Source organism: Strix uralensis, chromosome 1 (assembly GCF_047716275.1).
Source record: "Strix uralensis isolate ZFMK-TIS-50842 chromosome 1, bStrUra1, whole genome shotgun sequence".
In the NCBI taxonomy this organism is placed as follows: domain Eukaryota; kingdom Metazoa; phylum Chordata; class Aves; order Strigiformes; family Strigidae; genus Strix; species Strix uralensis.
The window spans coordinates 21,675,124-21,692,081 of NC_133972.1; the positions used below are offsets into that span (position 1 = coordinate 21,675,124).

The 16,958-nt window shown below is 40.8% G+C and overlaps 1 protein-coding gene across 3 annotated transcripts in view; it reads left to right on the forward strand.

Moving 5' to 3' along the window:
• The window catches only part of MYRIP (myosin VIIA and Rab interacting protein), a 235,054-nt gene that overhangs the window by 99,070 nt on the left and 119,026 nt on the right, over positions 1 to 16,958 (forward strand). For all 3 annotated transcript variants that reach the window (XM_074859086.1, XM_074859106.1, XM_074859096.1), the window contains exon 3: positions 12,478 to 12,699. In XM_074859086.1, coding sequence (XP_074715187.1) covers positions 12,478 to 12,699 — 222 coding nt within the window. The remainder of the gene's footprint in view (positions 1 to 12,477; positions 12,700 to 16,958) is intronic.

Here is a 16,958-nt window from a genome sequence, read left to right on the forward strand (position 1 = left end):
ATTTTCAGAGCCAATGTCCTGCTGTATACTAGCCAGGCTATGAACTGTGTTTTATAAGGTCAAGCTAATGGCACTGTGAAACGAGCACTGGGAAAAGAAGTGTTTAATGTAGTAGGAGTGTTTCTATTCTTAAAAGAATTTTTTTCAAGTTGATATGGACATAAAATTGGATTCCTAAGAAAGGTAGACTCACAGATGGCACCAGAGATGCAAAGAATGTATTGCATATAAGTATGATGGAAGTGTATGTACATTTAAAAAATATGCTTTTCGTCTTTTGAATTGAACAATACTTTATTCTTATGAATGCTTCTCTGTATCATTCTTCAGGTACAACCAAAAGGGATAAAAAAGGTCATTAACTTCAGATGACTTTGTACTGAAAGTCAGGACATGATAGGTGAAACATGAAATTCTCCAATGAGAGACTCCTGGGGAGAGGAACAGAGTGTGTCAAATGGGAGAGGGGAGTGCAGGTAAATGCCACAAGTGTACCAGCATTTGATGAATACTTTGCTTTCCTCTACTGATCATGAATACACAAGGAAATACTCAGAGAAAGTCGGTCAATATGGCTAAGAATTCAGTTTTCATCCCTTTAAAATTAAATGCACCCAATAATTAATTCTCTTTAAACTATTTTTTTTTTCCGCTTGGTACAACAAGGAGAAAAAGGAAGAATTAAGAATTATGTGACAAAATACACTATTCAGAGCTTCAAAGTGGTAAATAGAGACTGACTGATACGGAAATAACATATTAGAGACTTAGAACTACGCTTTGGCTGCTTAATATGTAGGACTGACCTACATGAAGGTAGATGGTAGGGAATAGAAAGTTGTTAGGCTGTGGATCTTATCAGGTCAAATAAGCTATTTGTGGTAATGCTGGTTATCAATGCTGTTGGTTCAGTGCAATTCTATAGACTTCGTGATATTTCTGGAAATTTTTTGCAAAGGACATTGAAAGATAAAACTCTCTATAATTAGCTAAAAAAGAGGCAAGAAACATTGACATATTAGTTATAGAAAGATATCATACAGGCAGTGAGAAATACGCTTTAGGGAGAGCAAAATTATATTTATTGAGAAGAAATGAGATAGAGGGGAATGTAGCAAATGTTTATATAACTATAAATCACTATCAAATGTGGGAAGGAAAAAATCAGGGAAGGCATATAAGAAAGGTGGTAAAACCGTAATGATGTTTTGCGAGGTTGTTAGGATGTTTGATAGGGTAGTACAACATAAAGTATTACATGTTCGTAATCTAAGAGGAAGGTGTCACAAAATGATAATGTAAATAATAATTGAAGCTTACCATTTTGTAGTCACATTGCGGGGTGAAATTATAAAGTGGATGAAAACTGTCTGGACACGTAGGTCCAGTGGTAATGGTCAGTGGTTCAGTATGAATGTAATAGTGTCGTGGTTTGAGCCCAGAGGGAAACTGAGCACCATGCAGCCAATCACTCCCCCCTTCCCCCTCAGGAATGGAAAGGAGAAAATAAAGCAAAAGGCTAGGAATCGAGATAAGGACAGAGAGGGATGATTCATCCATTATGGTCACGGACAAAAGACAGAATCATTAGGGGAAGAAAACATAAATTTAATTCAGACACTAACAACAACAACACTTAGCAGACAGAGTAGGACAGTGAAAAACATTACCACATCTTAAAAACACCTTCCCCCCACCTTCTTCCTGGGCTCAGCTTTGTTCCTGGTATCTCTACCTCCTCTCTCCCAGCAGCATGGGGCAGGGTGGGCAGGGAATGGGGGGTGTGGTCAGTCCTGCCACTTCTTCCTCCTCAAGGCAGGGACTCCTCACATTCTTCCCCGGATTCAGCATGGTGTCCTTCTCACGGGAGACAGTCCTCCACAAATTTTCTCTGAAGCGAGTCCTCTCCACGGGATGCATTCTTCCCAAGATGCTCCGGTGTGGATCACCCCTGTGTGTTGCAATCCTCCCAGCGCCAAACTACAGCAGCAGGGGCTTCTTCCTACAGAGTCCCATCCTTCCTCAGGTGCAGTCACCTGCTCTGGTGTGGGGTCCTCCACGGGCTGCAGGTTGTCATTTGCTCCACCAAGGACCTCCATGGGTGGCAGGCGGGCAGCCCTGCCATCTCACCATGGCCTGCAAGGGAGTCTCTGCTCCGGCACACTTTCCCCCCTTCTTCTTCCTTACTTCCACTGACCTCAGTGTTTGCACAGGTGTTCCTCTCACAACAACTCCATTACTCCAACTCCTCCTCCCAAGTTCCCCTTCTTAAATACGTTACTGCAGAGGCACAGCCACCATCGCTAATTGGCTCAGCCTTGGTGCAAAGGTGGGTCCGACTTGAAGCCAGGGGAGCTTTGAGAAGTTTCTCACAGGGGGCTACCACTATAGCCCCCTCCGCCCCTACTAAAAACCCCCACCATACATGCAAACCCAGCACAAATAATGAGAAAGGAAGAAAACTTTTTAGCTTATCATCACTTGCAGTTGATGTCCAACATGGCCCTTCTCAATGGATCAGTTAAACCCAGGATTTACCCAGAGGGTCCTGCACCTACATCAGAAGTGCTTGTCCCTAGTACTGGTGAAGTATTTAGCCTCAGAACAGCCTACCTGGCTGCAGAGCAGTCTCTAACTGACATAGGAGGGCAGATGAGAAAGAAGAGTGAGGAAAAAAGGTATCTTAAAACCCAGATTTATTTTCATGTGTTGCATGTGGCAGTATTAGAATGGGAGGGCAAAGGAGTCTGTACTTGCAGCACTACTTCTTGGAGGAGATAATTTCAACTTTTACGTGGAGATTTCTGATGTCCCCAGAGCTCCCCAGAATATCTGCTCGGTAATTCAAGACCTGCTTCTCCCTTGCTGCTCCACTTGCCCGCAGAAGATTTGAAAGCCTATCAGTTAAATGCAGTACACAGTCTGTGCTCCTGTGATATCCAACATGACAAAAGAAAATGGGGTTAAATACAATGTCTCTTGACAATTTATGGGTTTACAAAGTGAGAAGAAGGAATTTAAAATAATACCAGTATATTATTTATTTCATTTATCTACGCTCTGTATCATCAGTTCCAACTGATGATAGACACTGATTGACAGTACTTGTGCCAGCAAGAGAAAAGGAAACTTCCCTTAAGAGCCACTAGCACAGTGTCTATAGAGTAATGCAGCAGCAATCATTCATTTTGTGAAACGGCTTCACCTGAGCGTGAAATTGTTAACAGATTAGGATAGAGCCTGGTATGACAAGCAAGGTAGTGGTCTGGGGCAAGCGAACCACAACTTACCTTGGTGCTGACTGAATCTGGTCTCTCTCTAATAAACACAGTGTCTGATACGCATTTTTTAGACAAAGGTAAGCATTGAGTAGGTTGGCATTTTTCTGGTTCTATCAGCAGTTTAACTAGTTCAACTGTGATTATCACAAAGCTTCCACAGGTTGGCCTTCACAACATTTATCTTATGATATTTAATAAGAAATATGAAAGTGTCAATGCAATTCTTTTTGCATCATCAGAAGTGTTTGCAAATGTATTAGAAAATCAAAACCCAACAACAGTGTTTCCACTGTGCTGGATTTCTTTTTTTTTTTTAGAAAGAGATAGTTCCCAGAATCTGTGATACTTTTTTATGCCAGTAACTAGTTGGGTTTTTTTATAGTGCTGTCTCAGGTTGTAGAAAGATAACTGTATTTTGTAAAGGTAGCGTATACATCTGTCTTTTAGTGCTAATTTATTCAGTTTCAAGGAACATCAGTTGAGGCAGATGGGGTATGTCAGTAGGCTAATAGGGAGTCCATTTAGTCTCCACATTGTTGTTGCAAAGGCTTGTTTAAAAAACACAGAAATAGGGGTTTATTCTTATACCTCACTTAAACTTAACTAAGCATAAAAGTAAGTTATCCTAAGCTCCTAAATACTTTGGTATCCGATGAGACCTCTGATGGCACTGAAGTTGCATGCCAGTCAGCTCACCTTTCATGTGTCTGCTTCTGTTACTGTTTCCTTGACAGGGTTCATACTGTTTTGGTAGCCATGTTGTGTGCTATGGACGTAGTGTTCGGTCTGAATGCACAGTAGTTACCGAATCCTTAGCATTGATTTTTCAGGGCAACAGGATGTCATTTTAGGCCTTTTGAGTTAAGCGACAAGAGGGCAAGACTTTGACAAAAGCTATAAAGAATTTAATGGGACAAGATCATCAGTTAGTATATATGCAGCACCATCAGTGTTTGCTTCTGCTCTTGAAAAAAGAAGGAAAGAAAAATAAAAAAGTGAGATTTGGTAGGAATAACTACTAATTTTATAGAAATGAAAAGCTGAAGAGAAAAAACCCTTAAGAGTTGCTAGGTCTTAGATAAAAGAATGCAACTGCAGTCGGAGTAATTGGACTGCGCAATATTCATCTTCCTGATTTTTGATACAGGTGACTTACTCATAACTATTTAGGAGCCTCTTAGTGCTTGAATGCTGAGGTGTCCCATCCCCCTGTCTCCCCCCAAAGACTTCGTGTTTTGTTTTGGGTTGGTTCTGATGTTACTTTTTCTTTCCCATTTATGGTGCACTTCCTGCTGTCTAATCCTCCCTGAAAGTCAACTACTGCTGCTGGATCAATATCTCTCTGCACAGATTAAAGTGATATGTGTTCCTCAAAGGCTCCCCAACTGCAAGTGGTGTGTTTGCATGTGTACTAGCATGGCTTTTAGACAGCACCAGCAATGTGTAGAATACTAATAGACGCACTAAGTGTTAAATATAGCACGAGGCACAAGTGTGCCTGTGTTGATAGGAGCTTAGAAAACAGCATATCATTTTAAGATAATGAATTAACTTGACATTTGCTGCAAAGGGATATAGTACTATCCTGTGCTTCACTTTTTTAAAAGAGAGCAAGTAGAGTTTCACCAGAGACAATTTAGCAAAGACTTAAGAGAAACAAAAGGTGTGTGTGGTGATGGTGTAGCACTGCCTGGGACTAGAGTTGTGTTAGATGCCCATCCTGATGGTGAAGAATAAACTGCCTGAGTAGAAGAGGCAGCTAAAAGAAATGAGCACTGAACCCTTAGAGAGTAAATAATGATTGGAGGTATATGACTGCTGGGAGAATTTGGTTCTTACTGTATATAGCAGGGGAAAAGGATATATGACTCTGTCAGCATATAGCTTCATCACTATTGCACTGTGCCACACTTTGTGGCATAGAGAGCATGGAAAGGATAAAATGCTGAGCAGCTCTCCTTGGCAGTTCTGACTAGTTAACTCCTGGGCAGGGATCGGAGAGGGGCTGTAAACCTTCCAGTGAGTGTTTTCCCTAAGTTTAGCAGCATTGCACTAAGCTGGTTGGTCTGCTTCTGAGGGTTGGGGGGATCAGGAGAAAGAGAGAGGAAGAAAGGGCAGAGGTGGGAATCACTTCTAGCAATCACAATCTGAGAACTTGAACATCAAATTGAAAACGTGAATGGGAGAAAAATTTCTGTCACAGTCACCCTGTGACTCCTCATTGTGCTAGTAGCTAAGGAGTAAGAGACTGTCAGGTTCTGCAGAGATTAAAGGAGCTTTACTCCCACTCCAGGGTCTGGTGCGTATCTGGCAGGTCTAAGAAGAGCGGAGACAGGGATACTGTGTACACTTTAGCCTCTAAATAGGAAAAGCCCTTTGTCCTCCAACATTGTAGCTTAGAGGGCATTGGTGGAACTTTGTATTTTCAGCTGATCTTTGTATCCCAAGGAAACTCCCATACCAACAGACCAGTCTTGGACTGACTGTGGGAGTGGAAAAACACAAGCTGGGGCTGATAAAAATGGCTTCTCTGAAAGGCTGGAAGCAGGCACATCATAACTTGTTCACCTGCTCCCCAGACTATGTAGAAACCCAGATCTCATGCTCAGCAACATGTCCCAGGAGCTTGCATGTGTAGGTGAGTATGAAGGGTGCCTGGCCAGAAGAGTGCCTGAAGTTCTGGTGGGAACTCTGGCGGGAAGAAATGTTTTAAGGCTCTTAACAGTGGTCAAACTAAGATTAAAGTCAGTTTTAAGATTAAATTGGTGATCTTCATGGACCGCTCTGAATCTAGTTTGAGAGGTGAGATAATGCAAATGCAGAGACCAGTTACACTGCTGAGCAGAACACTGCTCCCCTAAGAAAAGCCTGCTGTCTGCTGCCTGCTCACTAGTCTTTGAAGGACAAAAGGCTCCAATGCCAAGTGAATAAAAGGTAGCTTATTTTATGAAATAGATGTAATTTGAATTAAGAGGAGAGGAAACAGAAGCCCTCATATGTAGTACTGAAGGAGAAAGTTTCTAACGGTCTTTGATAAGTTGTGGTCAAAGCGCTGCTTCTCTGTTCAGCAGGAGTCAGTGATATGAAGGAAATGGGATTTTTTTGTAACTTCTAGGAACGTTGTCCCTTTGTTTTCCTCTTTTCCTGTGCAGGCAGCTAGAATAGATTTAACCTCTACTCTTTACTGGGGAAGATAAAAAGTGGTTAAACAGTAGGAAAAATTGTATTTGTCTATCACCCAGGAAAGCAACAGTGTAATTGGGAATCACACCAGCTGGACTTTGCCTTTAAACTGGCAGGTGCCAGTCTGAAATGGAGACTGGTGTGAGGTGAGAGTAAGCTGGCTACAACCTGATAGTTGGAGACGTTCCCTCAGAGAAAAGCAGAGGACCTGGGTTTCAGGGAGCCTGGCAGACAGACTTGCTTATACAGACTCTGTCTTGGAGGTTGGCATGCTGCATTGTAGCTGCTGACTAATACGTGTTTTATCCTTTCCAGAGGACTGTCTCTCCTGCTGCCAGTGGTAGTGGTCCCATTGCTTTCCCATAAATGCCTCTCTGTGAGGCTACTTTCACAGAATTGAAGAATCTTCCCAAAACTGGACTCTTGAACAAAACCCACTGGACACACCCTCACCTCATCTCCCACCTCCCAGAGGAGTGTGCTAACTGCTGGTGATGTACTGCTGTCTGTGGAAGGCCTAAATGTTTCCTAAGGCAAGCCTAAAGCAAGGTGTCCTGGCCTCATGAGAGCCTTGGCTGCTTTGGTTATGCGTGTGTCTTGCTCCAGTGAATATTTGTGAATAACTTTATGGTAATCTTATCATAAAGGCCATTCAACCTGATGTCTAAGTTGGTGGTAGTAAGGATGTTAAGTCTCCTTCAAATAGAGCAGAGACCTAAATTAATCTTTCACATCCCAGGCAAACGTTTCAACTGCTGATCTGTTGGAGAAAAAAAGGCATGGTATCTCTGCTACCTAAACCACTGGGTGAGTCAAGCCAACTGTCAGGTTTCCACCAGGAACTCTTCTCCTTGTTATATGGAAAATAGGTGTAATTTCTTAGTTTTATGTTATAACATAGCTGACCATGGCCTTCAGTCCTGCTGTTTTATGAATTCTCTTACACTGCCACCCCCAATGGAGAGGCTTTGAGTTTGATCATCCTAGCCTTATACATGTAGCAATGCCTTTTTTTAACCTGTTTCTCAAGCACATCATAGGCTTCTTTCCAGCTTTTTTTAAACCTCACAGTATTATCTTACTATGGCAAGTTGCCAACATGTATATAACTGTGACTTTACAGTTTGAGGTTATAGCTTCACCTGCCCCCAGCCCTTGTGTATGTAATCACAGTAATGCCTCTTGGGGGAGGAAGCATACAGGGCTGTCTAGGATTTGTTTCACTGATTAAAATGTAGAATAATTACAGCCATTGAGCTTTGTGAATATCAGACTGTAGCTCAGAGAAACAAGCATCCTTATCACACTGCCAGTTAAAAAAAAAAAAAAAAAAAGTGCTAACTTTTATAACAGAAGATCTGGAAAAAAAGCAGAAAGGCTTTTCTCAAACAAGCTCATATTTCTGGATTCGGGAGGTGCAATTATATACAATAACCAATAGTTTTAAAGAAATTTATCAGGGGAGAAGGCATTGTTCAAAAAAAACCATTGAAGAATTATGTTTGAACCTGCCAAGCCTGTTTTTGAAGCTGAGGCCATAGCAGTTGCACAGGGAAAATGCCTCAGTCCTGTTAAATCCCACAAGAACAGGCCTGTCCAGAGCACAAACAGATCATTCAGTATTACAGTCCTGCACCGAGTACATCTTAGCCTACTTGCTAATAAGTAGGAACTCAATTAGCTGTATACTGTACAAGTGACTTGAAACAGAACTTTATATAGATAAGGCTGTCAGGTCTTGTGGTAAAAAAAAGTTTGAGGGTCATTTGCTGTGAATATTAGTTGTAAATATGTTGCTTACAATAATATAGCAGTGGATAGAACTATATGGTCACTAAATGAAAGATGCTATAAAGCTGTTTTGTATGTATTTATATTTATCTATATATTTAGATCAGACAAGTTTATTGTTGCCATCATGACTTTTACTGTTATTGCTATTGTACAGCAGTTAAACCGAAGCATGTAAAAAGCTGGTGACTTTGGACAAATTACTCTGTAGATCAGTGGCAGTGAAAAGCAAGGAAAACAATCCTGTAGCTTCAGTTTGCCAGGTGTTGTCCTACATTTAGAAGTCTGAAGCAATGTTATTTGTAGAAACAAAAGGGGCTGCCAATTCGTAGAGTCCAGAGATGACTTATCAGACAAGGTATTTCAGAGAGACTGTTGAAGAGCAGTCATGTAATGAGATATGTTACATGTCTGCACAACTTGCCAGCCACATTTCAGCAGTGTCCTCCCTTGCAATGTGCTGTACAGTACCTGTCTTCAGCATAACATGATACCTAATTTACCGTATCATTTGTAAACCACTATAAGAAGCAATAGAGCAGAATATTGTACTCACAAATTCAGTAAAAATCCTCTTAGACACCAAAAAGAAATAAACCATGACAATGAAAGCTATTTAAATTAAAAAAAAAATTAAAAAAAAGGGCAGCAAAACTGTAACGGGTGAAGAGGGGAAGACAACTGTTCACCCTCAGAATATGATAGCAAAGCCTACATGCAAAGCAGTATACTAGAAAGTATTCCTAACCTGACTTTGTGTAGGATTACGTGCCAGGAGTCTATCACCCAAAACATAGGCTGAAATTAATTACATATTTATTATGCAAACTGTTGCAGATTAATTCATACAATCCTCTGGAAAAATCTAAATATGCATCTGTATATTTTGGAACTTATAGTTCAATAAAATGTTCTTTGACAGAATTAGTCTTGGTGACAGATGTGTTGGGTATCTATTGAGTATTCTTTGCTGGTTTTGTATTTATAGGCAATCGGTGAAATGCAGCCACTCAAAAAAGAAAATTAAATCCAATATTAGATTCATTCAAACAGCAGGAGTTCTCTTCTCTGCAGATCATTATTACTATGTTATACATAACTGTAATAGCTGAGTGTTGTCAGTTGTGACTTCAATGATGTGAATAAATTCTGTCATTTGTGGTTCCCACTCTTCCATCCTTTCCCCAAAAGGGAAATTTTCTGTGCAGTCTTTTTTTGCTGCTTCTTTTATTTGCACACATATTATATATATACACCTATAAATACATTACGTTCCCTCCTTGGGGAATTAATGCTGGGGGAAGTAAGCGCACATGAGTGCATGCACATTCTTCCTCTTTTCTCTGTCCTATCCTCCTCATCTGTGTTTTGTTGAGGGAAACAGTGTTGCAGAGGGAGGAAGGGGGAATGTTTGCAATGTCTGTGTGGTTTGACCTGCCCCTTAGAAAAAGTCATCTCCTGCAGAGGTGGCTGTCATCCTTTTGGAAGCAAGTTTCACTGCATGAGAGGGTCAGTGTTGTTAACTGCTCTCCTTTCCTTAGTCCATTGTTACAATCTTCTTGCACCAAGCTGTTTGAACGTCCTGAAGGTACAGGCTGAGACTTTCAAACTCGGGATGCCTCAAACTCCGACTTGTACCTCCTGAATTCCCGTGCTACAAACTTTCTTAGTGTATTGAGATTGGAGCTCACGTTAATCATCCTGCTCACAGTAACGATCCAGCTGAAGTCATGTGCAAGTGAAGTTTTCTCATTACTGCTGGGAGTAAACCAGAGCCTACTTTCCCCTTTGACTATGTAATTGTCCTCAAACCAGGCAGATTGAGTTGCCTACCAGTGTTGTGCAGCACTTTGCCTTCATATGAAACCCATATTTTACTTCCAAGGAAAGAGTGTGGAGAGTAGCCTTTTGGCCTCAACTAACAAGTCCTGTTGACAGTTGCTTTTGCCATTTGACTCCTGATAGAAACTAGAATAGCCTTTGGCAGATAGTGCATGAGGGCCTTAATTTGTTACAGCCATCAGAGGGATGTGCATTGCTTTCTTTTCTGTTCTGCCTGGTTTCCTTTGGAAATGAGGCTTTTTCTGTCATTTGCTCTCTTTGCCAGCCTGTCCAACCCTATCCTATTGACTTTTTGAATCCGTTGGCCAATTTTAGTCCTATTTAACAGTGAGGCAGATGCCTTAATGATATTAAGGTTCTACCACTGTAATGACTGTTGGCAGCCAGATAGAGGAGAGAGATGTAATTAATGCCTGTACTGATGAAAAAGCTTCAGTGTATGCTCAGCTTTTTCTAGGTATCAGGCTTTATTAGCTCTGTTGTGAACAAAACTGCCTGTTTTTATATTGTGCGAGCATTATTGTAGTGCCGTATTGTATAGCAGTATTGTAGTGCTTTGCCTCTGTGGTTTATCTTGCTATCATGCATAAGTGCCCTAATGAAGGTTCAAAATGTCATTGAACATGCCAATGTTGAGTGTGCAGGCTGATAGTACCAGTGCTACTAATTCTAGGAGATAATAGAGCTGCATGAGGACAAAAATCCCTTTATTCACTGCTCCTCCTGAACTTGATTCCTTAGCTGTTCTCATCTTACGGAGGGGCCGGCATCAGCTGCCTGGGGTGTCCAGCCTGAAGCAAAGATTGTAGTGTCTTGGACTGCTGACAAAATCATAAAGATTGTTTACTTGAAACACCAAAGAGTATTCACTTGGGTTTGAGCAGCGGGTCTAAGGTAGCCAAACCTTTGTACAGGGGACAAACAGCAGAAACATACATTGTTTTGAAGTTTTAAATTTATAAAAATTATGTATCAGGAATATGGTTAAATATGATGTATGTGCAAGTTCAAAAATTCTGTGCTTTAGATCACTGCCTTAATTGCCTTTTAGGCTTGAAGTTTAGAATTGACCTGTCAGACTTTGATAAAATAGGCTGTTTTAATTTTGAGTTATGAATCTGAGGCAGAAGTGGCAAATACGATGATGTATAGCCCAGTAATGCGAGTCTTTTTAACATTCCAGGCTTGTCTCATAATGATGTGTATAGATGGTCTTGGTTGAGTTCCGGAATAAATATGCAAGAACTGTGTTCTTTTTTTCCTGTAGCAAGATACTTAAGCATTAATTTAAGTCTATGTCAGCATGTCATGACTCTCCTCCTGCAACTTGGTCTACCTCTTGTGGTACCTTTAAATTTTGTTTAGACTTTTGTGTTACTCTAGTCTTGTAAGTGGTTCTCATCAGCAACTGGAAATAGTAAGCTAACCACCACTAATTCAGAGAAATGGAAGGAATGAATATATGTACATGCACTCTGTTCTATAAGCTTTCATTTAATATGTTTTTCAGGAACCCTGATTTTTTTTTTCTCTTAATGTATATCCTAGTTGTACCTACCAGAAACTGTGTGATGAGTTTGAAGACTTGTCTATTTACACAACTGTTCCTTCTGGATAGTTTTATTACTCTTATCGTGGAATATATTGCCTAGTTTGTAAAATATCAAAAGCACTGTAAAACAGGAGATAGAAAATTACTGAATCCCACACCCACACAATTTATTTTATTTTTTTAATAAATGAGCTTTTCTGCTGGAATATAGAATTTTTTTTACACTTTTGCAAACAGTTGGCAGTTGCCTTAATATTGGTCCAAACTAGTAAAGCACCCAAATCTCTCTGAAATTAAGTATGTGATTAACCTTCCTTGACAAATTGGAGCTATTATGAATAATATGACCCCATAGGTCAGAACAAAGCAAACTTAGCACTTTTGTTGTCAAAACTGTTGATTGGTAGGATTTTTTATTACTGTGCACCAAGCATTTTGACTTTCATAGGCTGATTTTTTTGATTTGTAAAGTGTTTTGAAAGAGCCCTGAATTCTTAAATGACGCTATGGCTTTGCACAGCTGGAGTATCTGGAGCAGTGGCCTGGCTCTCCTGAGGGTTGTCTCGCTGCAGCTGAGTGGAGGGAGATTGTTTGCCCTGGCTCGTGACTCAGAGCATTTAAATGGATCAGCCATGAGTGACTCCAGGGAATATAGGAGGTTTTGCTTCCCAATTCTGGATTTAGAATATACATTTCTGACATTTATTTCACACCTGCAACAGTTATTTGAAGAGTGTAACATGAAGATGTGGAAAGAGGAGAAAGGGAAAAGGGATATTTCCCATTGAAATTTTGTTTATATTTTTGTTCTTTTGCTTTTCATTCCAGTGAAATGAAGCAGAAGTTGGATGAAGAGGGTAACAAGTGCAGCATCCTTTCCAAGCAGCAGAAGTTCAATGAGCACTGCTGTATTCGCTGCTGTTCCCCTTTCACATTTCTTATCAACAGCAAACGACAGTGCCAAGACTGCAAGTACAACATCTGTAAGAGCTGCAGTTCTTATCAGAAGAAGGAGAAGGCTTGGATTTGCAGCGTCTGCCAGCAAGCAAGGTAAAGGTCTATTATTCAGCAACCTGTGTAAAGCAGCTGTGGCCTGACCTGAGCTTTTCCTTGTATTTGTCAGGAGTTAACACTGGCGGGATAGGACATGAAGTACCTGTTTATGTAGGGAGTGATTGGTTCCTGAGGTGTGACATGCCTGTTTTTTGTGGGGATTAATTTGTTCTGAGAGTGTTGGGTTACCTGTCACGTTTTCCAGGCTTGCTTAGCTGGACTGATGAATCAGCAAGCAGTAATTGGACTTAACTAGAGTAGGGCTGGCATCTCCTGAAATGCCTGGGTTACTAATAGAACCTGAGCACAGATGGTGGTAAGGCAGTTAATCATTTTGCAGCAAATCCCACTGATGAGTGGGGAGTGGAAGGAAGAATATTGGTGATAGATCATCCAGCTGTGACTGTGTTTTGGAGTGCTTTTCTAAATGCCAGCTTATTGGGGGGGATGTTTTGGGCTTACTTTGGCAAATAACCAGAGAAGATAGTGGTGCAACCTGTTATAATTCTTAACATCTGTTAAGAATATGCTGCCAGGCTTCTATTTGCAGAGGGTATCAGGGATTTACTATCTCACTCTTTTGAGGCTATCAGAACCACATTTAAATGTAACACCAGAAAAACAAAGCAAATTCAAGCAAACACAGAGCAGCAGCAAAGGGGCCATTCCTTGGATGGTGACTGTGATAGTCCTTCTTGTCTGCATTGCAGGCCAGGTTCCAAAAGCAGCCAAATTTTGAACATTGATGACTAAAGCAGCTGAGCAAATGTGACAAAGATGGCTGTTTATTCATCTTTCCCTTTAGTGGAGAACACAGGATGAAAACAAGAGCCAAGTCCCTTTCCAATGCTGTACGATATTCCTGTGCTCACCAAAGACTCATTGCTCCCACGTGTTTCCCATCAACACCCATATGAAATTTAAGCTTTCACATAGTATTTGTGAATGAAGTGTGCGCCCTTTGACACAGGACCTTAAAATCATAGGGATCCTAGATAGATGATGCTGTGTTTCCAAATGCCAGCCTTTGAACCTGAAGGAAGTTGTATTTTCCAGGGCACCTGCTCCTTCTCTGTCTTTTACCTTCCAAAACACACCCCCTTTCCCCTAGTGAGGAGGCAGAACAACAACAGGAGTATCTTTTCCAGCAACACAGAGAGCTGTGGAGCTAGTGCTTGTTTCTACTGTAGTCACTCGACCGTTTCATATTACACCTCTTTCTTCCACTTCTCCTGAGTTCACCCATATGGGCAGCAGAACAGGCAGCAGGTTTGTGGATGCTGACGAACTGCACTTAAAATAGTTTTTGCTGACTCCACAAAAAAGTCTCAGAATAATTTAATTTCAGAACAAAAACCTGTAGCTGTATTACAAAAATGCTATTTCTGACCCTTGAAGTCAGTGCTTTTCTCACAATCCTGTGCAACCCTCAGAGTCACCTGTAACTCAGTTATAAACATTTTCTTTATTTATGAGACCTGAGACACAGTTTGAGTTATTTTTCAGTGAATAAATTAACTGACACTGCTGCTAATCATTTTGTGATCTGGTTTATTCAGTGGACTGTGTGACTTACAAATCCCTGTAGGGGAAGCAGGGGTTGGCGTTCCTCAGGGGCTGCTGAAGTGTTTTGGTTTGGTGGGGGACTTTTTCTGGTTTTAGAGGGTGTGGGGGGGTGGCGTGGTTTCTGTTTTTAACTACCAGTCAGTATTTCTTCCAGGTAAAAACATGGGGAAACACCAGAGTGAGTTCCTGTCACTTTCCCAGTGACTTATCTCTCAGACAGAGCATGGACTGTGCTCTCCTGCCCCTCCCCAGCTCCTCTTCTCATGTTTTTTATTTTTCCCAGTAATAAGATAGCACAACTAGTGGAGGTGGTTCTTGGTTTATCTGCTGCTTGTCTGCACATCCTACTGCACAATAGATACGAGCTAGAAATATTTCGGAGGACTGCATTTTCACGTTGTTACCCCACCCCACCCCCACCCCCCCGCCATGTTTTTGCTTAAGTCTAAAAGAGTTAATGTTGTAATTCTCTGCTGTGCAGAAAGAGCTTAGACAAACTGGAAAACTACAAATATATGTAGTTCAGACTTGCTATAATGATCCATTTGTGCTCTTCAGCTCTGCTCTACAGCAGTGCTCAAATTATCCTGAGTTTTATTTCTGGTATGTATTTAGATGTCAACCAGTTCTCTGATGTCAGAAGCAGTTCCTTGCTGTATGAAAGGCTATAAAGCATTCTCAGCATAAATTGTGTTTGTAAAGATGGCTCACCTTATACATTAGAGCTTGAGTCTCTAATTAGGTGAATTATCTGGCAGATATGTTTTGTTTATCCGCACATGTGAAAATTCTGAAAAGATCCTGTATGATGTGGGAATCAGAACCAATGATTTGGGAATGGTCCAAATTTTTTTGGAGAGCAATACATTGTATAAACATCCCTTGAGTTCAGATTTAAAACCCTTCTGGGAGTTGTACCTTTTTCTTTAGACTATCTTATTTCTGATTATCTTCCTCCAAAAAAGTGACATCACATTTTGCAGGTTGTAAATAGTCTCCTGGTAGGTCCCTGCACCAAGGTGATCTAAAGAAAATCTGACCTGTTGAGTTAGTCTTTCAAGGCATGGCTCTAGTGGAGATACCTGTTCTGTGGAAGCTGGTTTTCATCTTCCAAGGCAGAGATCTACATTAACGTTTAGCAGAGAGCAAATATGCAGGTCAGCATTTGCAACATAGAACATCTGTAGACAATTGGGCCAAAAAGTTAGTCTCTGCTTCTTCCAAACTCATCAATAAAGCCAAGGAAAATGTTGGTGTTTGAACTCCTTTAAAGCACATCTCCTGTTACAATGCATCTTTTAAAAGTTAGAAGACTCAGCTCAGTATAGAATCTCAGTGCTCAGAAATGTCTTTACAGCAACGTCTTTATAGATCTTTTGAGGAACTGGAGAACCTTCCTTCAATTTCCTAATTTTCCAGATTTAGCACACATTCTCCTAATGCATTTTGGTTTAGATTTATCTCTAGATGCCATTATTAACGTTCTAGGGGGGGTTTTCTCTCATATATGTATGTTCTTAGTTTTTAAGTATGTTATGATAAAATTTTGTATTATTAATTTCAAGTTTCCAATCTGTGTATAGTGCATTTCTGGTTCTTCCAAAGCTTTATACAATGTCTCCTTGTTCGACACCCATCAGACAATGCGTTTGGGCAGCTTGCTGAGGTCTGTACCTCTTAAGTCCTTTTGACTAAGTAGGCTCCAGCCACAGTTTCTTTGCCCTCTAGATTAACACTTTTGATGTCAGACACGGGGGCTCCCTGCTCTTCTTAGAAATAGGGCATGCTTTCTATTTGTCTGAGACCACTTTTCTTTTCCAATCCTTGAGGAGCCATATCCCGGAACACCCTGCTATTGATACTCTGCTTTCCGGTTTACCGCTTGTACTAAAAAAAAAATTAGTGTAAGCCATTAAAATGCATATTTTTGCAGGTTTTCTAAACCAATCACATTTTACTTCTGGACTGTAGGAAGGGTATATAAAGTCCCATCCAAAATAAGGAACACAAACATCTGGCTGTCCACCTCAGCTTTTCATGACTATCGTGCATGAATCCCCCTGTGTTCCTGGTTCCCTTCTTCTGGTCTCACCATCTGCATATCAAAAGATTTCTGTCTCTGTTGTGAGTGGGAGCATGGACACAGAATCCTTTCATGCCTTCACATCCATCTGCTGTGTGATTCTCTCACTTGTTCTCAAAACCCTTGCTCAGATGATGAGAGTTCATTGCCTAGTGGCCTCTTGCTTAGCTCCCTTGAGCCAGACTGTGAGTAAGGGTGCATCACCTGGTCTGCAGGAAGCAATTATTCTGCTTCATACAAGCTGCTTTCTTGTTGATGGTTCTTTGCAATGACAGTTACTAACAGACAGAGACACAGGCACTTCTCCTTTTCTCCTTAATGATGTTAACTAATGAAAAAAAACAGCAGTGCTGTGTACACTCAGACTTCATGCAGTCAAATTAGTGTTCTGAGTGGCTCAAAATGGGTCCCAAGAATTGTCACACTTGTTCTTTGCAGCACGGATTTATTTGAATGTTTAAGAGGACTGCTCTTCTTGGTTTTCATACTCTCAATTTGACTGCTGCTTTAAAAAAACGAAAGCAAGAGAATATCTTCATAGACTCTCAATCCAGAGTTATTTTTGAATGTTCTTTACATTTTCTTTTGAGTTTATTGTGATGCCCAG